General features: G+C 29.8%; 1 protein-coding gene across 1 annotated transcript in view; it reads right to left on the bottom strand.

Moving 5' to 3' along the window:
- Positions 1-664: 664 nt before the first annotated feature.
- LOC117170979 overlaps positions 665-24,759 on the bottom strand; it is a 69,849-nt gene continuing 45,754 nt past the window's right edge. Inside the window, exons 12-17 of the mRNA XM_033358021.1 lie at positions 20,686-20,828; positions 12,274-12,612; positions 11,794-11,799; positions 11,159-11,593; positions 3,652-4,125; positions 665-1,247 (exon numbers count right to left, since the gene is read on the bottom strand). Coding sequence (XP_033213912.1) covers positions 1,176-1,247; positions 3,652-4,125; positions 11,159-11,593; positions 11,794-11,799; positions 12,274-12,612; positions 20,686-20,828 — 1,469 coding nt within the window. The 3' untranslated portion in view covers positions 665-1,175. The remainder of the gene's footprint in view (positions 1,248-3,651; positions 4,126-11,158; positions 11,594-11,793; positions 11,800-12,273; positions 12,613-20,685; positions 20,829-24,759) is intronic.

Genomic DNA, 24,759 nt, shown 5'->3' with positions numbered 1-24,759 from the left:
TCAATCAAGAATAGAATTGTTAAATTAATTATCAATCAGGGAAAAAAGTAATTTGCAACAAAATAGTTAAATTTTCAACTAAAAAAGATAAATTTGCAATAAAAAATTGAATAAATAGATTTCCAGTTAAGAAATAGAAAAATGGAATAGTAGATAAATTTTCAGATGAAAAAAAAGGATTTTCAACAGAATACATGATTTTTAAACCATAAAGTTGGATTTTTAACTAAAAAAATATCAATTTTCAACTGGAATATTTAAATCTTCAATTAAAAAATTAATTTACAACCAAACAAAGCAAATTTTCAACAAAATAGTTTAATTTTTATTAAAAAAGATAAATTTTTAAGCAAATCAATTAATTTTTCACACGAGAGTGTAACTTTTAACCAAGTAGTAGAATTTTCAGCCAAGAAGAAGAATTTTCAACGAAAAAATATTATAGCTGATATTACAACTGAAAAAGATTTTAATTCCTGATCAAATACAGTTGAATTGAACCCAAAAATAAGAATTTTCTATCAATAAATATTTTTCAGTCAAGAACGACAAAATTTCAAACTTTTCAATTTTGAACAAAATACACAGTTAAATTTTCGGTTTACAAAATTAATTTCCTACAAAGTAGTTCAACACTAAGATACTTTGACAAATAAAGAAACATTTTTATTCAATTTTATACCAGGAATTTAAATAAATTTAAACAAGTTCTCGAAAAAAAGACCCTGACAATTTGAGGTTTTCCAGATGAGTAGACACCCTGAGGTTACATAAAATCTAAGGTTGCGAAAAATTTAACAGTCTAGAAGACATTCAGACGTCTTTCCTCGTTTACTTGAAGCACAAGTACCTGTAAGTAAATAAGCGAAGAAAAATATTTGCGCCGCTGCCGTAAGAGGTCACACTGATCGATAGAATATTTATAATTTTAATGTCCTTGTATAAATAATACCTGGATAAATATTTAGTAACATCTGTCAGGCTTCTCGAGTGACCTAATTCGAGTCTACTTATTGTAAGCAGGAGCTGGTGGTTGCGTGGGGCGTTCCGAATTGGAATACAAAACAATTCATGTGGAACAACTTGTACAATGAAGTTATGTATAATACGGTAGTGGATGGCAGATGTATTGTCTGTTCACTACGTTTTGTTTTTTGGCCAGGCAACTGAACTCTTTATATGTACACCGGAGATTCCTGACCAGTTAACAGCCTAAACATTGACGTGGGCATCGTCTTCATCAAAATCTGAAAGACAAAGATAATTTATTATTACATTAGGATCGCTCAAAAACGCTTTTATTTAGAGGGCAACGATTCTCCCAATTTCATTCCAAATCAGAAAAAAGAAATTCCATAATTTTTTTTCTTCCAATTATAACAGATGCCGATTTTGACTTGAAGTTTCCCATGTAAAACGCATGGGGAAAAATCACTTTTTTGAGTTTTCGGAATAATTTGTTAGGGGATGAAAAAATATGATTAATTTTCTACAAAAAATATAATTTATCAACAAAAGACATGATTATTCAACGAAATAGTTAACTTTTGAATAAAAAAGGCAAAATTTTCAATCAAATAGTTGGATTTTGAAATAAGAAAGATTAATTTTCAACCAGAATTGAAAAGTTGAATTTTAAAACAAAAAGATGAATTTTCAACTAAAATTACGGATTTAAAACTGGAATTGTTTATTTTTTAAACAAAAAGATCAATTTTCAACCAAGAAGATTAATCCTACCAAAATATACAATTTTCCAACAAAATATACGATTTTTCAAATAAAAATGATAAATTATAAACCAAAAATTGTAAAGTTAAATTTTTAGTTACAACAATTAATTTTCAACTAAAAAGATGAACTTTCAATTAAAAATATGGAATGTTCAACTGGAATAGTTACATTTTTATTTAATAAAATCTAATTTTAAACAACAAAAAAAACGAATTTTTAACAAAATAGTTCAATTTTCAGCCAATGAAAAAACGAATTTTCAATCAAATAGCTCAGTTTACAAAGAGATGAATTTTTATTTAGGATGAAGAACCTTCAAACAACAAAATATAATTTTCAACAGAAGATTTTAATTTTTAACCAAGTGGTTAATTTTTCATTAAAAAAAAAAGAATTATGAACAAAAAATGTAGAAGTTGATATTTCAATCAAAAAAGATTTAAAATTTTAATCAAAAACAGATTAATTCAACCAAACACTACGACTTTTCAACATTAGCTGAATTTTTTAATTATGACAGATTTTTCTGCCAAAATAAAGAAAATATTGCAAATAGACTAGTAAAATTTCAAAAAAATACATGTAGTTTCAACGAGATACTTGATTTTTCAACAAAAAATTATCCACTTTTAACCATAAATAGAATAGTTAAATTTTCATTTGAAAAAATTACAGTAATATAAAGCCACTTTTACAAATGAAATATCATTGTCATTAAATATTATATTGCAATTTAAAAAAATTAAGCACACTCACTCATTTTAAACCAGAACGATGCATTTTAAACTAAAATTACGGATCATTAATTAACTGGAATTGTTTAATTTTTAACCAAAAATATCAATTTTCAACGAAGAAGATTAATTTTTACCAAAATAGACCATTTTCGAACAAAATACATGAATTTTCAACTAAAAAAGATAAATTGTCAACCAAAAGGTGTATAGTTAAATTTTGAATTAAAAAAATTAATGGTCAACTAGAGAGATATAGTTTTAGTTAAAATTATGGAATGTTCAACTGGAATAGTTACATTTTTAGTTAATAATATCTAATTTTCAACAACAAAAAAAACGAATTTTCAACAAAATAGTTATATGATTAGCCACTGAAGAAACGAATTTCCAATAAAATAGCTCAGTTTACAAAGAGATGGATTTTTATTTAGAACAATGAACCTTCAAACAAACAAAAATTAATTTTTAACAGAAAATTTAAACTTTTAACCAAGAATTTAATTTTTAATGAAAAAAAAAGAATTCTGAAGAAAAAATGTAGAAGTTGATGTTTCAATAAAAAAGACTAGAATTTTGAATTAAAAGCAGTATAAGGAATTTTAAAAGATTTTGATTAATTTTAACATGCAGTTTAACGAGATACTTGAATTTTCAACTAAAAACGATCCATTTTTAACCAAAAATTGAATAGTTAAATTTTCAGTTGAAAAAATTACTTTTAAACCCTAAAAATTTTTTCTAGCAAAATACATAGTTAATTAAAGTAATATAAAGCTACTTTTAGAAATGAAAAATAATTGTTATTGATTTTATATTAAAAATTTGAAAAAATAAAACAAGCTCACAAAAAATCCCTGACTTTAAAAAAAAATCCCTGTCATTTGCAGGTTTCTTTTTCAGGTATATAAAAATTTCCTGAAAAATCCAGGTTTTCCAGCTAGGGTAAATACACTGGTCCACACTTTGCCAAAGATTTCCAAAATTTCTCACGAATGCTAGATTGCTGAGAGAATGTCAAGAGTACTTTTAGTATTTCCCGCGAAGCAATCTAAGATTTCTTACTGACTAGTCCCTCGCTTTAACTCGATATTCAGGTTTTCTCGGACCTACCTAATTTTCCAGAAATTTCCCACCCTCTAAATTTCAAGAGGGGATAAATATTTTCAATTTTGTTAAATACCTCGCCGACAGAAGTAGCCAGAAGATTGACAATCTTCTCGTGCGGCACGGCGACGACGCTTTGGTTATTAATTTCAATAATCCTATGTCCAACTCGAACACCGCCCCTTTCAGCGATTCCTCCTCTTAGTAAACTACATATAACTCCATTCTGTACACTAAATCCTAACTGATATTTTGTGTCAGGTCTCTTGATTTTGACCTCAACAACGGGCGCGCACGGTACAACAGTTAACTTGACGACAGTTTGGTTTTTTGAGTTTTTTATGTAAGTCTGACACGTGGAAAGAGGCAGACCGACCAACGAGACACCGTTGATCGCGATTATTTGATCACCAATGTTCAGCTGACCACAGCGCGCGGCAGCGCCGGCCGGTGCTAAATTTGCTATTACAACGGTTGGCAGCATTGAACCCCAACCGGATTCTACTATCACTACTCCCAGGATTTCACCTTTTGCCTTTGGTACAACCACCTGTAACAGAAAGATTCAAAAGCACTCTTACTCACAGTTCCACGACATCCTGGTAGAAAATTCTCAGATCCAGTTTTTTTTTACAGAAATCCTTTTTCATAGTACAGATCTATTCAAATATTTTGCATTTTTTTTAAACAATCGACTCGCACTATCTTATCTCTACAATATACAGTTTTGCGAGTGTATTTGTAAATAATGGTTTATCAGTTTCTAATAATTCAATTAATATGTTTGATTCAGAAAGATGTGAAAAAATAATACCAAAAGACGTTCTTAAATTTATTAGCGCCATCGATTAATTAAATGAATAATACTTGAAACATAATTATTTCTTGAATTTGTCCCTAAGGTCCTTGAATTTGAATAATAATGGAAAACAAATTTTTATTTTATTTTTTTTACACTTGAAATTCAATGCATATTCCGGTAAAATTATGTGAGTATTATGTTAAATTCAATTTAAACCACTTCAAATTCCCAACTTTTCAAGTAAAAATATTTAATTTTCAATAAGAAAAATGAATTTTTAACCAAAAGTTGGATTGTTAACTTAAAAAGAACAATTAAATTTTCAGTTAAAGAAATTAATTTAAAAAAAAAACAATAACAAATTTTCAACCAGAGATGAATTTTTAACTGAAATAACTTCATGAAATCTTAATCTGTAATAGAATAATCTTAAAACAAAAAGATTATTTTTTAACCAAATAGTTGAATTTTGAATTGAAAAAAAACAGTTTTTAACAAAAAAATGAAACAGTTGAATTTTGAATTAAAAAAATGTATTTTTCCACCCAAAAAAAAATTCAACCAAAGTGATGAATTTCGAACCAAAAAGATCAAATTTTAACAAAAAAGTTTCATTTTCAACCAAGTAGTTTTATTTTAAAAGAAAAAAATGAATTTTCAACTAAGAAGATGAATTTTGAAAAAAATGAAGATTATTTTTTTACCAAAAAATACACTTTTTTAAACAAAAATACATGAATATTAAATTATATAGTTGAATTTTCCACTAAAAAAGACAAATTTTCAATGAAATAATACAATTTTGAACTAAAAAAGAACAATTATAAAAAAATGTTACATTTTCAAACAAATTTTTAACTAAGAAGATTAATTTCTATCAAAAATACGAAAAAAAAGAAACATAACTTTTTAACTAAAAATTAAATAACATTGTTATTTAAAAGAATTAATGTTCAAAGAAAAAGAAACAAATTTTCAACAAAATAGTTCAATATAGTAATATACAGCAGCTACATTTACAAATGAAAAATGATTGTTTTTAAATTTTATATAGCAAAATACAAAAAAGGAAGGCACGTTCTTGTAAAAAAATTCCCTGCGTTTAAAGAAAATTCTCTGACAATTCCTGGCTTTAAACTTCTTGAACTTCCTCTTATAACCTTTTGGTGCCAATATCGTAAATAAATCGTCGCAAAACGTAAATTATTGAATATTTCGGAATTTTGAAAAATGTATTACATTAAGAAATGTTGGAAAAATATCTGAGTGAAGTCTACGTTAGAAATTCGGTGGACGATTTCCAATTCCGTCATTTCCCAGTTTTTTCCGGTTAATCAAAAGTAACATACTCATATTTGTATCTGAAAGCAATTGAACCTCTCCGGATCAAAAGGGGATACGCGTGATTTCAGTCTGAGAAGTATTGTCCTGAAAGTCAATGTTAAAAATCGTACGAATTTTAATTTACAAAACTGATTTTTGTAGAGAATTTTTAGGAGCATCTTTTTTTTATTTTCGAAAAATTTGTAAGTTTTATAATTTTTGAGTGAATTGGTAAAAAATAGATTTTTTAAAAACAAAAAATTTCAATATTTCTTCACTTAAACTCGTCCTAACTTAGCCAATTTTGGAATTTTTTGATTCTATTACAGTAAATTACGTGTTAAAATCTTCTTGAACTATTTGAGAAAGAAAAACGTGAATATTTTTATAAACAAGAAAGTTGTTAATTTTTCTTCAAGACTTTGTAGAAATCATGAATTTCAACCTTCAAGCGGTTCGTTTATCGAGCGAATTTCAAGCAACGGAAAACTTGCAGTGACAAAGTTGTTGATTAAGGTTTAAAGAAGTTTTTTGAAAAGGTTAAGATCAATCGCATCAATGGTTAAAAAATTATAAATGTTTTAAATTACAAGCGGAAGTCTTGATGCTGCCCTATGTACGGACTCCTTGGCTACGAACGTGCTGCAGCGGACGTGAAGGTCGAATCTGATAATAAAGTAATACTCAAGATATCACTGAAATAATTGATTTATTAGACATTTTGAACATCAAATTATTCAAATAATTCTTTATTTTCAACTACTTTTAATCATTTTCGTCACTTTCTTCAGTTTCTTCGGCATTCCGGCTTTGAATGTTTGCTTTAAAAAAATACTCTTCGAAAAATTCTTTTCCTTTAGGACTTTATAGAGATTGTTTACATCCTTTACTTTGGCAGCTTTTAATCCAATTCGAGGTGGAGGACTTTTTGAAAGTTTCTCTCGTTCAAGCGTAAACTTAAAGAGAAAAGAGGTTCGATTTTGCAATACGTAATTATCATAAACATCCACTCTTCCATCAGGAAAAAAATTTAAAACAAACGCTTTACTGATTTGAAAGTTTTTTGGTTTTCGCACTTTGCCTTTGAAACTTTTTTCAAAATCCTGTTGAAGGTCTTCACATTTATCGACCATTGTAAATGAAGAAGAATGAGCCTTGCGAATAATTTCCACATAATCAGCTTCAGTTTCAATTCGTTCTAATCTTTTTAATTTGTGTGAATATGTGCCAAAATTCCTATCGTACTGGCAATAGGAATGTCCTCGAACTGGAAACACGTATTTTATTTCACTTTGCAAGTAAATTGACAATAAAACAAAGAAATAAAACACTGTGTAATTTTTATTTTGTCCGGGACATGAATCTGAAAACAGAGTTATGCTGTTGAATTTGTCTTTGTCAAATTCTTTTAATATTGTATATTGAATAAAACTGCAAACAGTGTTTGCACCCTTCTTTACAATTCCTTCAAGAATAGGGAACATATAGCTCTCGTTCGTAGTATGTACATGTACATTAAAAAAAGCCATACTAAACGCAGGTAAAACTGTGCGGATACGGGTAATTTTGCTAATCGCAAATTCTGTGCAAAGTCAAATTCACAGCATAAACTGTTATTTTCGGACAGTAATTGCTTCTTTAATCTCAAATAGAGTTCAGCATTCTTCTTGTAATCAGTTAATTCTTCATTTACCTCTACTTCTATCTCATTTTTATAACAAGTGTTATACACGTCAGTTCTAGGTAATTTAAAAGTGAAGCAAACATGATAGTTAAAATAATCACAGTAGACAGTTTTACATAACGTAAATTTAGCCCCTGATTTTTCTGAATAATACTCTCCAAACAACTTGTATAGTTCTGTAAGATTTAATGAAGGATTTTCAAAATATTTCAGATTACTGGATTTTCGTTTGTAATGTGAACTGCGATGTAGGATTGATTCACAATGCTCTATAAACATTTTTTTAAAATCTTCTATTAATTGAACACGACTTTTGCGTCGTCCACCTGCCAATTTTTTTAAAGGCTGCTTATTTAAGATTTTTTTTGGAACATTTTCAACTCTTCTTTTGCCCAAGCACAAAAAAGCACAAAAAATTTTTTTGCAAACTAAAACATTTTCTTCGTCGGTAGGAAATAAATAAATTCAATGACTTAACCGTCCTACTTTTTCACCTGGATTCGTTTCGACAGGATCCTTGCACTTTAACATTCTAATAAGAACTACATTTTGTTCATCGTGGTTCCCGAGAACGCAAAAGTTTTTATGTACTTTTTCTTGTTGAAGATTTGAAAATTTTTGGTAGCATTTTTCTCCACAGCAGAATTTAATAGGTTTGAAAGATTTTTCTGGGATTATAATATCTTTAACACCGGCTTTTTTAGTTTTAGACTTTGTAATGTACGCTTTTCCCTAAAATAATAACAATATATGCTATCAACTTCTTCATCAAAATATTAAAATAATAACTTTACGCTACTTATAAATTTTTCAATAAAATATATTTAGGAAATAAAGAAAGAAATAGGCCTAAAATATTAAATTTATGATAAAAGATTATTAAAATTTATTTAATAACAGTTATTAATCGTACCTGATTTCTGGAAGATTTTTTTATATTTTTAAGCCATAACTTTTCATGTCTATCTCTTTTTCTACCTCGATTCATTTTGAGATTCTTTCCTAAGTTAGTAGGGTATTAACTAACATAAAACTGTCTCAAAAATAATACTTTTGCAGGTATTCTAAGAAATAATCCATTCACTGCTTCTTTGCTTTATTTATAGTATATTTTAGAAGAAAACTACAAACGATTATTATTTTTGTTTTGGTATCCGACTTGACCTTCAGGTCCGCTGCAACACGTTCGTAACCGAGGAGGCACGTGCATAAGGCAGCAGCGTCAAGATTTCCGTTTATAATTTAAGACATAAATAATTTTTTAACCATTAACGCGATTGATCTAAACCTTTTCAGAAAACTTCTTTGAACCTTAATCAACAACTTTGTCACTGCAAGTTTTCTGTTGCTTGAAATTCGCTCGATAAACGAAACGCTTGAAGGTTGAAATTCATGATTTCTACAAAGTCTTGAAGAAAAATTAACAACTTTCTTGTTTATAAAAATATTCACGTTTTTCTTTCTCAAATAGTTCAAGAAGATTTTAACACGTAATTTACTGTTAATAGAATCAAAAAATTCCAAAATTGGCTAAGTTAGGACGAGTTTAAGTGAAGAAATATTGAAATTTTTTGTTTTTAAAAAATCTATTTTTTACCAATTCACTCAAAAATTATAAAACTTACAATATTTGCGATAATAAAAAAAGATGCGAATGAAAATTCTCTACAAAAATCAGTTTTTAAAATTAAAATTCGTCCGATTTTTAAAATTGACCAAAAATAACGGATTTTTGAGAAAATAGTTTAATTTTCGACCTATATGATAAACTTTAAACTAAAATGATCAATCTTCAACTGAAAGAATTGAATTTCTACAAAGTACAAATTAATTTTTACAAAAAAAATCAATTATTACCCAAAACTAAAATTTTGGTGTATTCAACTGGAATAAGACTTACATTTTCAGTTCAAATAAACAATAATTTTCAATCAAAAAAGAAAAGAAATGCAACAAAATAGTTAAATTTTTGGCAAAAAAATTCTTTTTCGAACAAAGAAAAAAGAAATTTTCAACAAAATAGCTCATATTTAAATCAAAGAAATGAATTTTAAAATAAAATAATAAATCTTCTACCAAAAAATTAATTTTTAAAAAGAGTTTATTTTTCAAGCAAAAAAATTTTTTTTAACCTAAAAAATGAATTTTCAACGAAAATGATAAATGTTTAATTGGAATACTTGAATGGTTAACCAAAAATAAGAATTTTTAAACAAAAAGATTAACTTTCAAAGAAACAGATAATTTTCCACACAAAGAAATTGATTTTTAATCAAATATATTGATTTTCAACCAAATAGTTAAATTTTCAATAAAAAAGACAAAAAAGATCAATTTTCCACCAAAAATGGACATTAAAATTTTCAGTTGAAGGAATTAATGTTCAATCAAACTGATGAATTTTCAACTAAAATTATGAATCTTCAACTGAACAAGTTAATTTTATACCAAAAAGAATAATTTTGAACCACAAAAATTAATTTTCTACAAAAAAGGAATTCTGAAGTTTTCTGTTAAAAATCTAATTCTTAACCACAAAAAAAAACGGATTTTCAGCACAATAAGCAAAATTTTTAGTTAAAACAATTCATTTTCAGTAAAGTAGTTACATTTGCAACCATAGATGAATTTTCAATTAAAATTATGAATCTTAAACCAAAATAATGATTTTTTAACAAAAGAGTTTAACTCACAACCAAGTAGTTGAATTTTTAACAAACAAAGATCAATTCGCAACGAACAATGTAACGAAATTTTCTATTATAATATAGCAATATATTTATCTTCTTTTAAATGATACTTCTACTCTATAAACTACTTCAAAGTACTTTTTTATTTAAAATTTAGAAGAGGGAACTTTAAAATTGTGCAAATTCTGACTTGGAACAGAAATTCCTTTAAATTTTTTTCTTCTAAGTCCGAATGATAATTCTTTTCAAAAAATCCCATTCCATGTCAAAAATGCCCTATTTCAAGTAAAATTATATTTCTTTACGGAAAGTCCCTATCCTAAAATAAAAAAGGTATCTATTTTCTAAAATGCCCTCTTCCAAGTCAGGATCAATAATAAATTATGACTTAATTAAAACAAACAGGGATAATCTGATAAATCTGCGACTGTATATAGAGTAGAAATCAATTTTCTAAATTGAACAAAATGATGAAAATCATGAAAAGTTGATTTTTTCTGCTATTTGAAGTAAATTTCTGGGCATTTCCCAGTTTCTTGGTCGAGTTGCCACCCTGGGGGATTTATTTACAAATACTTTATCTCGAGAACAAATAAAGATAGGAAGTCGCTTGATGGCTCTACATGCGCAGTTTTGTGATGCGAGTGCAGTTCAACAATTAAATTGATGATAAAATTGTTCTTAGACAAGAAGAATCTCACATTTCGGGGACAATAGTAACTCCAGAAACAAGTCCTGCTTCAGTTTTGCTGTGCTGTTTTGCCCTCTAACTAGTGACAACAATTTTTTTAGGATAAAAGTGATCATATTGTTGAATTCGGAAGACGACTTAAAGCTTTCGGATTCTTCTAATTAAACAATTCAGACTCTTTTTCAGCGAGTGGCAATAAAACGAATTAAGGAACCCCAACTTTAGCTTATTTTATAGTTTTGTGATTTTATTTCGAAAAATTTAAGCCTCATGAAAAATGTGATATCTTGGACTATCATTTATTTAATAAGGTCTATGGTCTTCCCTAATTTTTTATCATGATCCAATAAATAAGAAAATTTAACAATTTTAGAATGACAGATATAAAATTACCTCTTTTTGCATTTCTTTTTTCGCGAACATCTGGAGTTCATCTCCAAAAATTTCCTGTGAATTCAGAACCTCCTGATAGTCCATCTCTTTCACGAAACTATGATCTTCAATCCCATTGGCCTTGAGAAATTCCATGTAAGCTACTTGAAACGCTTGCCCGATGCTCTGTGCAATGAACTGAGCCTCTTCGCTTTCAAAAACATGGCAAATCATTTTTGGCGTTCTGTTGATTTTTGGTGCTTCCTCCATTTCATGTGGTACAAACCGCCTTCGAGCCATGAGGACAACCAGATCTCCAATATCGGCTATGTAGGATATTGTCCTCAGAGCGTGATCCATCATGATTTCTTTCAAATCCGTATTCAGAACCATTATCTTCTCCGTCGAGATGAATAGGTCGACTTCTGTACTTGGTTGCGTTTCTCCATCTGGTGCCTGATGAGAAATAAAAATATCAACGGCGGATTAGAATAACTTCAGCAAAATGTTGATTAATTTGAACAGAAACTAGAGAGGTGTGAAAATTGATGAAAAATCATTTCAAAGATTCAAAAAAGTTTCATTTATAGTTTGATAAAAGTTAGATTCGACACCTTTTTACTTTCTAAAAAAAAAAACCTGAAGATTTCACTTACCAAAGCCTATCAAAAAGCAGCGTGTGAGATAAAACAAGAAAAAATTCCATTTCATTATAGAGCCAAATTCCACACTTAATTCTATCATAACATGTTTAGTAGAAAAAAAAGGAACTAGAACAATTGAACGATTGAATAACTTAAACTTAAAATAAAAAAAGGTAAAATGGAAGTTTCTTAAACCTGAGAGTTTGTCTGAATTTGAATTTATTGACACTTTACGTGAATCTCAAACCTCTGTTCGATTAGCAGATCATGCCATTCAAAAGTGAGAGAATAATAGAGACGTTTATATAAAGGCCGACCGTGGTATCTATTTTATCACATACGATTATAAAAAATAAAACGGAAAACCACCGATCGTCTTAAGAGAGATTAAAAGGACGAGAATGTAATAATAACGAATATTAATAACAAATATGAATTAGAATAAAATAAAGCTGAGGATTTATTATGCTTGGGATATTGGGCAAGGCGGACCTTTATTTTAGTTACGGCCTCTTCCACCATGTGCTTCTTAAGGCGTTTTCGCCGTTTGCGACCCCCTTCCTCTTCCACCTCAACCGACCCGAGAAATTGTAGTCTGAAAACTGTGGTGGGTCCGTTGGACCCCACCGAGCCACTGATTGGGGCCAGCTTTGGCTGGGCCCCCACTGTCTGTATTTCTGGCTGGCCCCCACCGGAGGCGCTGCCTATCAGTTCTTCACTTGAGTCGCAATCGTCGTCCTCAAGGCTTCCTTGCGACGCAACGCTGCAGCGCCCATACCCGTGGGTCCCCCCATAGTTTAAGAGGGTAGCCTGCATCGGCACTGGCCCATCCTTTGGTTACGCACGCGCCAAACAAACAAACAAAGGCTCTGCTAGTCACATTGCCACGGCACCACCAACGAAACAAGGCAAAGAGCAAAAGCCCTAACCATTGGAGAGGCTCGAAAAAACAACAATTTTAGATATAAAAAAACTCCCTGCGTTTGAAAGTTTCATTTGGGGTCACTGAAAGACCCCTGTACAATTTAAAGGGAATTGGTTAATAATTAATACTTATACTCTATTCTCCGAAATAATAACCTGCAGATGCGCATCTTTACGTATTTCGGCAGAGATACTGACAAAGAAGGAGTTGTCTGGATGAAAATATATAATATTGAAGCAGACACTCAATTTTGTATGACGTTCAATGAGCATGCGGGTCAACTTTCTTTAAAAAACGCTTCTATAGCTGCGCAAAGTGGACGCAACTTGGTCCGTCTGTAGGTTATTCTCTCGGGGAATAGAGTATGGAGGTCCTAGTGTTTGCATGGGGCCACAATAGATTTAAAATTTTGTAACTGATTGTATGGAAAAATTAGGTATACTCATTTTTATTTTTTCAGTTTAAAACAAGCCGAAAAGTAATAGAAAAAATAAGTTTAGCGCTTATTATCAAATTGAATTCCAGAATTTTTTAATTCAAGATACATTATGTAAAATGGACCTTCGTGAAAAATGTGGGGTAAAGTCATAAAAAGGATAATTCCGGGTGTCCGATTTAACGCACACTGTTCCACTTAGTCTCATTTTACGGTATTGTTCAAGTTTGGAATTCTGAAAGTCTGAAAACATTTCTTTATAGGTTTCTAAATTTAAAAAATTTAAATTAAAAAATTTGGTAACACTCAAACTTTAACAATGTCAGAATAACAAAATAGCACAATAGTAGAATAAAAAAAACTTATAACTCTACAATTTAAAACTTAAATACCTTTGAACTAGAAGTAATACTGCGAATTCGCAAACAGACCAAATTTGAGGTATTAAAAGTATATGTTCTATGATTTTAAGAATTGATATGATATTATCAGTCATATCTTATGAAACAAAATATGTTCTTTTTATGATAAAGTTTAAAACTCACGAAAAATAATTATTTTAACAATCGATTTTGTAACTGTATTTTTTCTTATTGATTATTCCTAACAATTGTTTCAACATAGTTGAATTTTAATCAATCATGGCTTTTTTTTAGGAAAGAATTTCATACAGCTCCATTGTTTTCAATTTTTTAAATAAGTAAATAATCTCAAAATTTAAGTACTTGTTTAAAAAATGTTTTCTTACAAAAATTGTGTTTAACGTTTGTAGCCATAGAAAAATGTATTCTTAAAATTAGAGACATCATAGTTGTAGAGAATGTTTTCTCCGAACAAATAAGCATTAATTTATTAAAATACAACGATTTTCCGAAAATTTGAAAGAACCGATAATAAGAACAAATTTGATTGCAAAAAAATGGATAACAAATTTTTTTTTCAAGTTACAAGATTTGTTATTGAAACTAATATTTCTTATTCGAAATGATATCATCAATAATATTACATTGATTCTTAAAATTATGGAAAAAATATTTTTTATAGAGATCTGATTTTTCGCACAACTACCTTAAGAGAAACAAATTTTAAAAGACTATGAACACAAAATTCTAAATTTCAAGTAAATATTGAAAGTTTTGAGTGGATATACTAATTTTAAATATCCGAATGGGTCAGAACTATAATTTTAGAAATTAGCAAACTTGAAAACTTTAGCAGTTAAAAAAAAGATTTAAATACTTATATATTACGTAGAATTTTTTGAAGTTTTAAGAAAAAAGTAATAAATTATTAAATTTTTAAATGTCAAATTTTTAAACTTTAGACAATATTAATTTAAAAAGCTTTAAGGTTTTAATGCGCATGTACGAACTTAAACTTTTTTGGGAATAAAACTAAAGTACCAAAAATGTTAGAATAATTCACAAAGCAGGGGAATTTATTCCATTTAGGAAGCCGATTAAAAATAGATTTTATTTTCAATAAACACAGATAAAGAATTTAAAAAAAAGATCAAACATGAACATATTAGGCAGATTATTTAGAAACGAACTTTCGCCTTAAGCAACCTTAGAATATTAACCAATCCAATTCAAATTAAAAAATATATAGGATCACAAATGAGACTGCTACTTTCAAATCCCGAGGGGCTTTAAATTGTTAAAATATTGCCTTTTCGAGTCACCCTACTAAACATTTGAGCTGCTAAACTCCTTAAAAACTCTGACTTTGTTCAGAAATAATCAAACTTTTGGTTCTAATTAATGTTTGAGTAATATATTTAAGTTTATCCTGAATCTTTCTTTATATTGCATATTATATTTGTCTTGAAATAACTACTTTAAATATATATTTTTTTAGTTTAGTGGATGATTAGCAACTCAAAATTGAAATAGATTAGGAGGCGATATTTTCATAGGCAGTAGCAATTATAGTAATTAATAGCGAGTAGTTAAGCAAAGTTCTATTATCGAAGAATAATTTAAAAACAGAGCACCATTGGTGTTACAAGTCAAGAGTGACAATCACATTATCTAGTCCTAATTTCAAGCAAAGGTCTAGGAAGGAAACAAGCTGGGACAGGGAAAAGTTTTCCCTTTACATTAGCAAAAGGATTTACAAGTTCAAGCACAGGCGAGCGAGATTAATGCAACAAGCGTCAATGCTAAAGGATCTTAGTTAATTTTTATAAATATAGCTTACTTTATCTGTTTAATTTTCCTAAAGGGAATTTATTTTTTAAATGATCTCCAAAGTATGCAAACTGAAACTCATTTTAATTTTTCCAGGGATTTTCTATTTCACTCTGATTTATTTTAATCCCAAGAGAGAAAACTAATATGTAATATAAATAGAAAATTCCTTTTTTAATTCCCTTTCTACGTTTGTATTACATATTTCGATTTTTACAAATTAAGTCTACTTTGCACATCAAACATACTATCTAAAATTATTAATAATTATATCATTTTTAATTCTGTCAAAAGATACTGCGAAGCTTTCGAAACTTTGAAAAGATTTGAAAATTATTTACATTTTGAGATTTTAAAAAAATTGTAATTTTTAAAGAAATGAAAAAAAACCTATTTTTTTATTTCTAAGATTTCAAAATATGCCGAAAAAGAATCTAGATGATTTTAAGGAATTCTTAGAAATTTTGAAATGATTCGAAAATAATTTTTATGTCTTCGAATTAAAATAAAATTATTTTTTGAATGAAATTTCAATTATCACATTTTTTGTTGAGAATTCATCTTTTATGGTTGAAAATAAAATTTTTTGTTGAAATTTTGATTCGACTTATCTGAAATCTTCAAAAACCTTTTTGAATCTTCTCAAAAATTTTAGAAAAATTATATTTACATAATTTTAAAAACAAGTAACCAAATAAACTTATAAATTAAAGTTATTCGAAAATTTTGTTTTGCAAAACGAATTATTTATCTTATTTTCATTTTGGAAGATGTTTAAAGGAAAATTGTTTTTCCAATTAATAATGATCTATTTTAGCTGAAATCGTGTATTTCTAATATTCAACAGAAGAAAACCTATTTTTGGTTAAATAATATTTCACACATTCGACATTCAAAATAAACAGCTGAGAAACATCGAATTATCCTGAAAACATGTAGCATTCAACAAACACTTATGCTTAATACTTTTATGCAAGCTTTGCAATCGTCAAAGGCTCTTCGCATTCGTTATTAAATTGAAATTAAATATTTTTAAAAGACGTTTTTTATATTGTTAAAACATTAATTTAAAAATATGTTTAAAGAGATTTTATGGAAATATAGTACTTTATTATTATTATAGGGTACCGCTGTCTAGTTCCTTTAAATATATTTTCTAAATATTTATAATGCTCACCTCAAATCTTTTTTACTTAATCATTTATAAATATGTTCGCGAATTATTCTTGTATCTCTTTTAATTTTTGAAATGTCTGCTGTTTTTACAATCAACTTAAGAAGAAAAGATCAGTGATGGCATTAATTGAGTTTATAACCACACATTGTAATAAAGGTATAAACAAAGAAGAATAACATCGTCCCCACATTATTTATATAATTTTAAATATAAGAGATTCGAGGTAAAATTATGAATGCTTGAAAATTATATTTAACAAAAAAGCAGCCCTAATTGACTAGATGTGCTGCTCTGATATACTGTATGCCCTTAAAATAATAAAATAAAAATATTTGAATTAACTAATATTTTTAAACAAATTTAAAGCGTTACTCAATTCAAATTTTTAATTTTTATTTTACTCCCATGCTTTAGCTTTATATATATTAAAAAAAAAAAATACATTTTATATGTAATAGAAACATACCGAGATAACAAAAAAGATTTGGCCAAAAGCAAAACGCGATTTCAGGCAAATTAACAAAGATCATTAACGAATGTGCAATAACAATGATTAGAGCCCCGATTTTATTACATTATTAATTGAAATTAGTACCTTACAATTAGAATTGCAAATAGCTCAATAAAAGTTTAACGACTTATCCAAGTTTTATTTCGTTATTGATGGAGAATTCCGCTTTTAGAAGAGTTGACAGAGATTTGATGTGAAAAATGTTTATTTTTTATCATTTAAAATTTTTAATTATGTAAAGAATGCATTTTTTTGTTCGTTACGAATTTCATGATAACAAGTTTAAAAAATATATTATATAGAAATGTCTACTTCATATTTATAATGAATGTAATCTACAGACTTTGTTTAAACTGCAAAATAAAAATAAAAATATTGAAATTTCGTCACTAATTAAAAAATTACTTTATTTGGAAAATGCATTCATTATTTTAGAGATTAGCATCAATCTTATTATACCTTTCAAGATTGTCAGATACCCCTGTTAACTTTACAAAAATGTCTGCACGTTTTACGAAACGCAAGAAACTTTCACTTCGTTATTACAGCGTTTAACAAAAAAGTTTTAATCTAATAAAATCTTAGGTTAGATATTTTTGTATTTTCAGTTTAAAAATTATGAATAAAAGCGATCTAGTTGAGATAAAATTCGAAAATTAAATTTTATTATGGAATTTTTTGAAGCATAGGAGAAATTCAAGAAAAACTTTGTCAGTAAAATTAACCTTTTTCCTAAATTTCCAATGATCATTAAAAAATTACAAAAAACGCTGATACAACTTGCGTAAGATATTTGCGGTTTAAGAATTATGTCGTTTAAAAGGGTGTCCAGCAGAGACCTACGATAAAATTTCCGTCCAATATCAGCAGGCTCTTTGAAAATTCCCATACACATCTAATTTAAAAATTAATTTATCATACAAAATATTTTTATGATAATTTATTGCAGTTTTCTAAAAAAATACTGGTAATAATACCTTTCAAAATTATTTTGAACGCCTCTGGAATTCTGAATGTAAAAAAAACACCAGGAAAGATGTTACGGAACTGAAAAAATAGAAAGAACAGATAAACTAAAAATTGATCCTTTTTTAAATTTTGCCATTTATCTATTTTTCATTCCTTTATCTTAATTCGTTTTTTCGAGTTTTATTTATGATTTGAAGTTGTAAGACATTAAAAATATTTTTTTAATCTAGTTAGAAACAAATTTTTTAAACTGAAAATGAAATATGGAATACTGGCTTTCTTTGCGCTTGTCATGTCTTGCACTTGTTAATTGTGCTAATCGTGATTTCTTAATAGTGAGCCCCAGAAAAATAATCAGAAACCTCTCAGATGTTGAAAAATTTCTTTGTAAACTGAGTTACATAAATATATATTTGTTAAATACACACATCTTTATTAAAAAAATTTGCTGCATTTAACATCTTTTATGGTGCATTGTATAAAATTGAATCTTTGGAAAGGCTCTTATATCTTCTCGAAATAATAAAAAAAAAATTGATATCCATGGGAATATGTAACTACAAACATTATGAAAATAATCATTTTCTCAGAAACGACTAAATAAACTCTGTATTTTTTCAATGAGTTCTTCCTTTTTAGTTTAAATATCTGTTAACAAAACCTCTCTATGTTACTATCCAACTTATATTTGATCACGGTTGCTCCAAAATTCCAATTTCGAAATAGCCTGTCTATTCCCTGACCGTTATACATTTTTCTTTTAGGTATACAAAAAATAAACCTTAAATCTAGGAGAACAATAATGCAAACAAATGTTAGTTTTCTAAATTTAGCTTAAACACTTTTAGTGAAAAATGTTCTACATAATTTTATAAACTTCAACTTTAATTTATAAAAAATTCCCTGACTCTTTAAGGTTTTCCCTGATATTCACTGACGATTGTTTAATTCCCGGACTTTTTAGAAGTTCCTGATCTGTAGCAACCCTCATTTATCTCTCGAAATCATTTGAGCATTCTTCTGCAATTTTATACTTTTTGCTAGAAAATCAAGTGAAAATACGGTAATTCAAAAAAATAAAGAAAGTTTCTATCCTGCTTCGTGTATGAAACATAAAAAAATTCTCGCTTCAAAAATAGGATCTCGTACATTTCTCGCATCAATAAATTTTCCGTAAATTCACGATTTTCCCACACACTGAACACCCTGTTCAAACAAAATTATATCCCTACTTTACAATTTTAATGTAAATTGTTTAGTTCTGGAAAATCCGAGCTCCATTAAAACAAGACAAAGATTGACTTATTGATCAAATTAATGATCCAATCCCTGGAAAATGTCTTGTTCAATTCTAAAATCCTACTTATCTCGGCGTATCAGTAAAGAAAAATGTATTTGAGGTAGTTTTAGAAACTTTTTTCAGCTTCAGTATTTCCTTTATAGTTCATGACCTCTTCTTAGATCTTATCCTACTGAATCAATAAAATTTTGAGAAAAATGGAGTTCCAATTTGGGTGCAATACGCGTCTCAATCTACGAAGAAAAGTGAAAAGATTTCAGGCAAGTAGACAAAAACAGATAGATAGACCGACAGACAACAGACAGACACATTAAAAATTACACTGAGAAGATGACAGTGTTCGGTGGTCGGGTTGTGTTGGTGATGTGAGGAAGGGGGCGCTACACTGAAACATTCAGGCCTCTTTACACAACGGCCACTTCACAATTATCTGGATTGCTTATATAAAATATAAGTGCTCTAATCAGTCTTCAACGTCCCTTTTTTCTAGCAATAAAATTTATATCAAATAATACACTATGTCATTATTTTCAAATAAAGAATCTACTTTTTAGAAAAGAATTATCTGAAGACTGATTACATCAACGAATGAGAGCGCCGGAAAGAAAACGGTGGCTTAGTTATCTCAAGGAAATGAAAAGTTGATAGCTACAAAGAAAAATTTCCAAATTTGAAAATTAGAGAGTGCTTAATTTCCCTCAGGATGGCCACTCAAACCTTATCTTTAATTTGGTTGGACCTTTAGTCTCTTTTAATTTTAGTGGCCACTCTGATTTTCTACGAAAGTAAGTAAAAGAAATAAGGTGCAAGTATTGTCGATTAGCAGAAACTGGCTCAGATGCAGACTTTTGAGATGCAGAATTTAGTCATAAGATGCAAGAAAGTATTGTTTGCTTTTCCTTGAGGCAATCATACAGCACGTGCGATAAATCTTTCCTGCTGAAACTCTCAGGTTCAACTAGTAATGTGGCCTAACGAACCAGCATCTTATCTACCTGAGGAATTCGTAACTTACTGGCTGACAGTATTCGTAATCGTGTTATTCTTTCATAAGGAAACACAAAAATTGGTTTACAAACTCCTCAGAGAGTTAAGATTCATATACACTGAAATACATCGTTATAGCTCAAACTGTTGCATAGTCTTCGCCACAAATGAAACAGCAAATTAAAGTGGTTTAAAAGCAATCCAGAGCATGCCACTATATAGTGTTTCGACTTAATTCGAATATTACTGGGATTCGAAAATGTCTAGTTAATAATTACTGGAATAAAGAGTTAGCAAAATCAATCATATTGCGAGAATTAATGTTATAATTAGTGACTCGAAACCATTAAATGTGCTAAAGTATGATAGTATTGTAGATCTTAAGAAGATGGTAAGGACAGGAATACCTTTATCCTAGAGACCGCTTCCTCGGCCTGGCACATTCGAGTCGATTTTGTCGGTTGTCCTTCGCATACCAATTGAGTCGATCCCAAATATCTCGCTCGAAAAAGGACTCCTTCGATCAAAACTGATGGATCGTTCAGTAAAGCTGAAATTGTCATTGAAACATACCACTTAGAATTTGAAGATTTATCACTCAAAGTTCCAAAAACTGATAAATAGTCTGCGGAGCAGTGTAGGGCCCTGATTAAGGAAGTTGATACATTTTGCAAGTGTCCCTCTTTTTCCTCAATAGCCTCACTATGGCTAATTACCATATGTGGTTCGTTCATATTCACATCCAAATCCATTTTCATATCCACGTTCGTAATACAAGGTTTTGTATCAAGTCGAGTCATTTTGATTAAACTTTTTAATTCACTTCCCGTTAAAATCCACAAACGATTAAGATTTGTTTGATAAAAAGACTCGAGTACAATGAAGGATCTTTTTACAAATTCTTAGTCTAGAAAATTAAAATGAGGTATTGATTTGATTTTTAAGACATTTTTTTGCTCTGGTCTAGACTCTTGACTCGTTATTAGAGTTTCTTATAAAATCATTTTAAATTATTTGCACAAAAGTTGAGAAGATTATAAGTAAGAATTTCAAAGGTAATTCCCAAATGCCTTTTAATGTTTGTCTGTTTACGGTTGATTTGAGACTGGCGTGTGGTGCGACATTAGTAGGTTGGGAAATCATTGCACCGCAGACTTTATGAATTCAACAATTATAAGTGGTGTATGCTCTCGTGCAAGTTTCATTGATATGTTGTTTGCGAGTAGCGAGTAACAAGTCGACATTCACACGCACTCGCGAGTGAAGGATATATATATATATATATGCGCGGAGGTAGTCAGACAGACCAGATCACGCTTGATTTACAATGCAGGAAAAAGACAGAGAAAGAGAGAGAAATTGCATAATTTCAAGAATAAAATACCTACCACGTGTTAGATGATGCAAGACATGCACCAGAGCCAAAGGTAGCAGCGTTAAAGAGGATTAAAAGTACGATTAGTATACTCAATTTCAACAGGACATGCTTCTGAAATTCACCAATTAATATTTAAGTTCTAAAAAAATAAGTATTTGCAGGCGGGAGTCAAATTTTGTTAAAGGTTCATGTTGGATGAAGATAGTTGTCATAATCAGTGATGGGAAGTAACTAGTTTCTTTAACTATTTATTGTAACTAATCGCTTTTTTGGTAACAACAGCTGTATTTTTGAATATTCAAACCAAAAAGACAACTTTTCAAGTGAAACAGTGTGACGCAGTTTTTGTACAGCTCCTAACTTTTCCATCTCTGTTGTTCGTAGGTGTATGACTGTCCGTGTGTCATGTCTGGCGCATGTAACAAATAACTGGTGGCTACCATGGAAAATTGCATGCTCTTGAGGCTTAAGTCAAAACATCAACATCTCCGAAAAGCATTTCAGAATCATTTAAAATACATAAAGGAGCGGGTAAGAGTCGAAGATTTTAAAATTATATTAAGAATTCCTTTTATGTTATATAGATCACCTAGTGATATTAACTGTTCATCATTTTAATCCGCGTTATAATAGTTCACAAATATTGAGACTTTAACATTTTTTCCACCCTAAATTATTTTAATAACTTTAAATAAATATTTAAATCAGAGAGAGTGAGAACATTAACATTTCCACAATGATAAATTTCAATTGTATTATTTTTAAATCCCTACAAAATGTTTTTAGACTACCTTGTTTTTATTTTTGCATATGTTCGAGAAACTATGTTTAATCGTATCTAGAAATAATTACAAATTTCATAATAAGCCCAAATTACATATGTAACGCTGGGAGATGAGGAGACGAAGCAAAGTAGGGAGCAGGCACGACGCCCAATCAAGAAATCATTTGATTGGATTGGATTGCGCTTTCCACACTGCTAGGTGGTGGGAGAAACCTCTCCCTTCACCGATTCAGGAGCCAATGGGGCGCGAATACCTCACCAAATTCAGCTGGCGCGCACTCCCAGAGTTTTCTCAACAATGAAGCGCGTTCGCAGCCACAAAGCAGTCGATTGGGTAATTGATAATTTATCAGATTCATCGTTAGAGTTGATCACATCATTGATCATTCGCAGATTCGATCATCTGACTGCAACCTGGTACTGATCGTATCATGAGCCCAGAAGAAACCATCAACACTAACATCAACAAGAGAAGAAGATCACCTCCAATTATTGTCACCCAGAAAATCCCGGACATCAGTGGATTCATCCAAAGTCTAAACAAAACGATCCAAAATCCCATACGTCTGAGCAAAAATAGGAATACAGCAACATACGTTTATCACCAGGGACGAGAGACCATTCACCGTAGTCCTCAATGGACTTCCTAATTTTACCACAAGTGAGATTGAAGCTGATCTACAGAGTCAGGAACTCCAAGTCACTAGGGTCATCCAAATGAAAGTAACCAATGACAATACTCAAGAAAATACATTCTTCCTGATTACTCTGGGAAAGGAGGCCATACCCAAAGAGGCATACAACATCAGATATGTACTACTTGTCAGAGCGAAGTGGGAGAAGTACAGGAGCACGAGAAAATCCACTGTGTGTCACAAATGCCAACAATTTGGACATGGATCAAAATACTGCAATCATGAACCCACTTGTGTAAAATGCATAAAAAAAAGCCATCTCACAGAAAACTGTGACAAACCTAAAGGAACCGACCCACAGTGCAATAACCGCAATGGGCCACACCCAGCGAGGTATAGATTGTGCTTCAAGTACCATGAACACGTTGCAAAGCTAGAGGAAAGAAGAAATCTAACTTCCCAATGTTGAGACACAAACGAGGGGTGCCCGCTACTCCCCAATATCCAGCTAAAACAATATCACACTGCTGCCAAAAATTCTAGCACAAAAGCCGTGGGGCTACATGTAGTCTACTAACAGCGCGCGATCAGCGAGCGGACCCGAACAGCTCCAAGAGGTGCTCAATGTTTTCAAATAAATGAACAACCCATGCGACCTGAGTAAATTACTATAATATTTGCTACTAAGCTAAGAGATAGACTCAAATCCAGCAAAACAGATATAGATAGGGCACTAGTCATTTGGAAATTGCTCAAGAAGTTGATTTAAATTAGGTAAAAATATAATAATCTCAATATTGTCCTTTGGAATGTCCATGGACTGAACAATAAAATACACGAATTACCCATTTTCCTCCAAAAATATGATGTACACATATTCATAGTTGGAGAAACATGGTTCACTAACAAAGATAGAGAGAAGCCTCCTGCAGGGTATAAATGTTACAAAAAGAACAGAAAGAGCAAAAGAGGTTCTGGAGCCTCCTTGTTTGTGAGAAATCAAATCCCATGCATAGAAATGAATATTAAAGAACTGAAATCTAACGAAGTCCATGCCATAAAACTTGAAAATAACCTAATGATTATCGCACTTTATGCTCCTAAAAAAGTAGATAGAGAAGAACTAGCGCACATTTTCTCGCTAAATAGCAAAATAATAGCAGCAGGTGACCTTACAAAAATAACAAGTTCATACCACCTCTAGAAAAAAACGGCAGTATAGTCTTTAACGACAAAGATAAAGCTGAAGCCATAGCAAATAACTTTGAAAATATACACAAACTAACGGGAAACTACGTAGACAAGGAGAATGAAAAAAATAATAAATATAATGATATAAACAATACAGAAACCAAAACCGAACTCACAAATTCTGCTACCCCGAAGAAAGTTAAAAAAATCATTGTTAAAACAAGACCTAAGAAAGCCCGAGAATAACCGAAATCCGAAATGCTGTTGTAAAATATCTACCTAAAAAAGCGATAGTGCATTTAATCTATATAATCAATGCATGTCTCAAACGGTGCTATTTTCCTAGGGAATGAAAAAAGGCAAAAGTTCTACCACTCCATGAAGTAGGAAAATACGAGGGTAGTTCAATAAGTCCTTAGAATGAAGTATAAAAACAATTTTTTTTGGGTAAATTTTTTTTTATTTTTCAACAAAATCTCCTTGGAGCTCTATA

Source organism: Belonocnema kinseyi, chromosome 4 (genome assembly GCF_010883055.1).
Source record: "Belonocnema kinseyi isolate 2016_QV_RU_SX_M_011 chromosome 4, B_treatae_v1, whole genome shotgun sequence".
Classification (NCBI taxonomy): Eukaryota; Metazoa; Arthropoda; class Insecta; order Hymenoptera; family Cynipidae; genus Belonocnema; species Belonocnema kinseyi.
The sequence above is the reverse complement of the archived record's forward strand: the minus strand, read 5'-3'. Positions and strand labels throughout refer to the sequence as shown.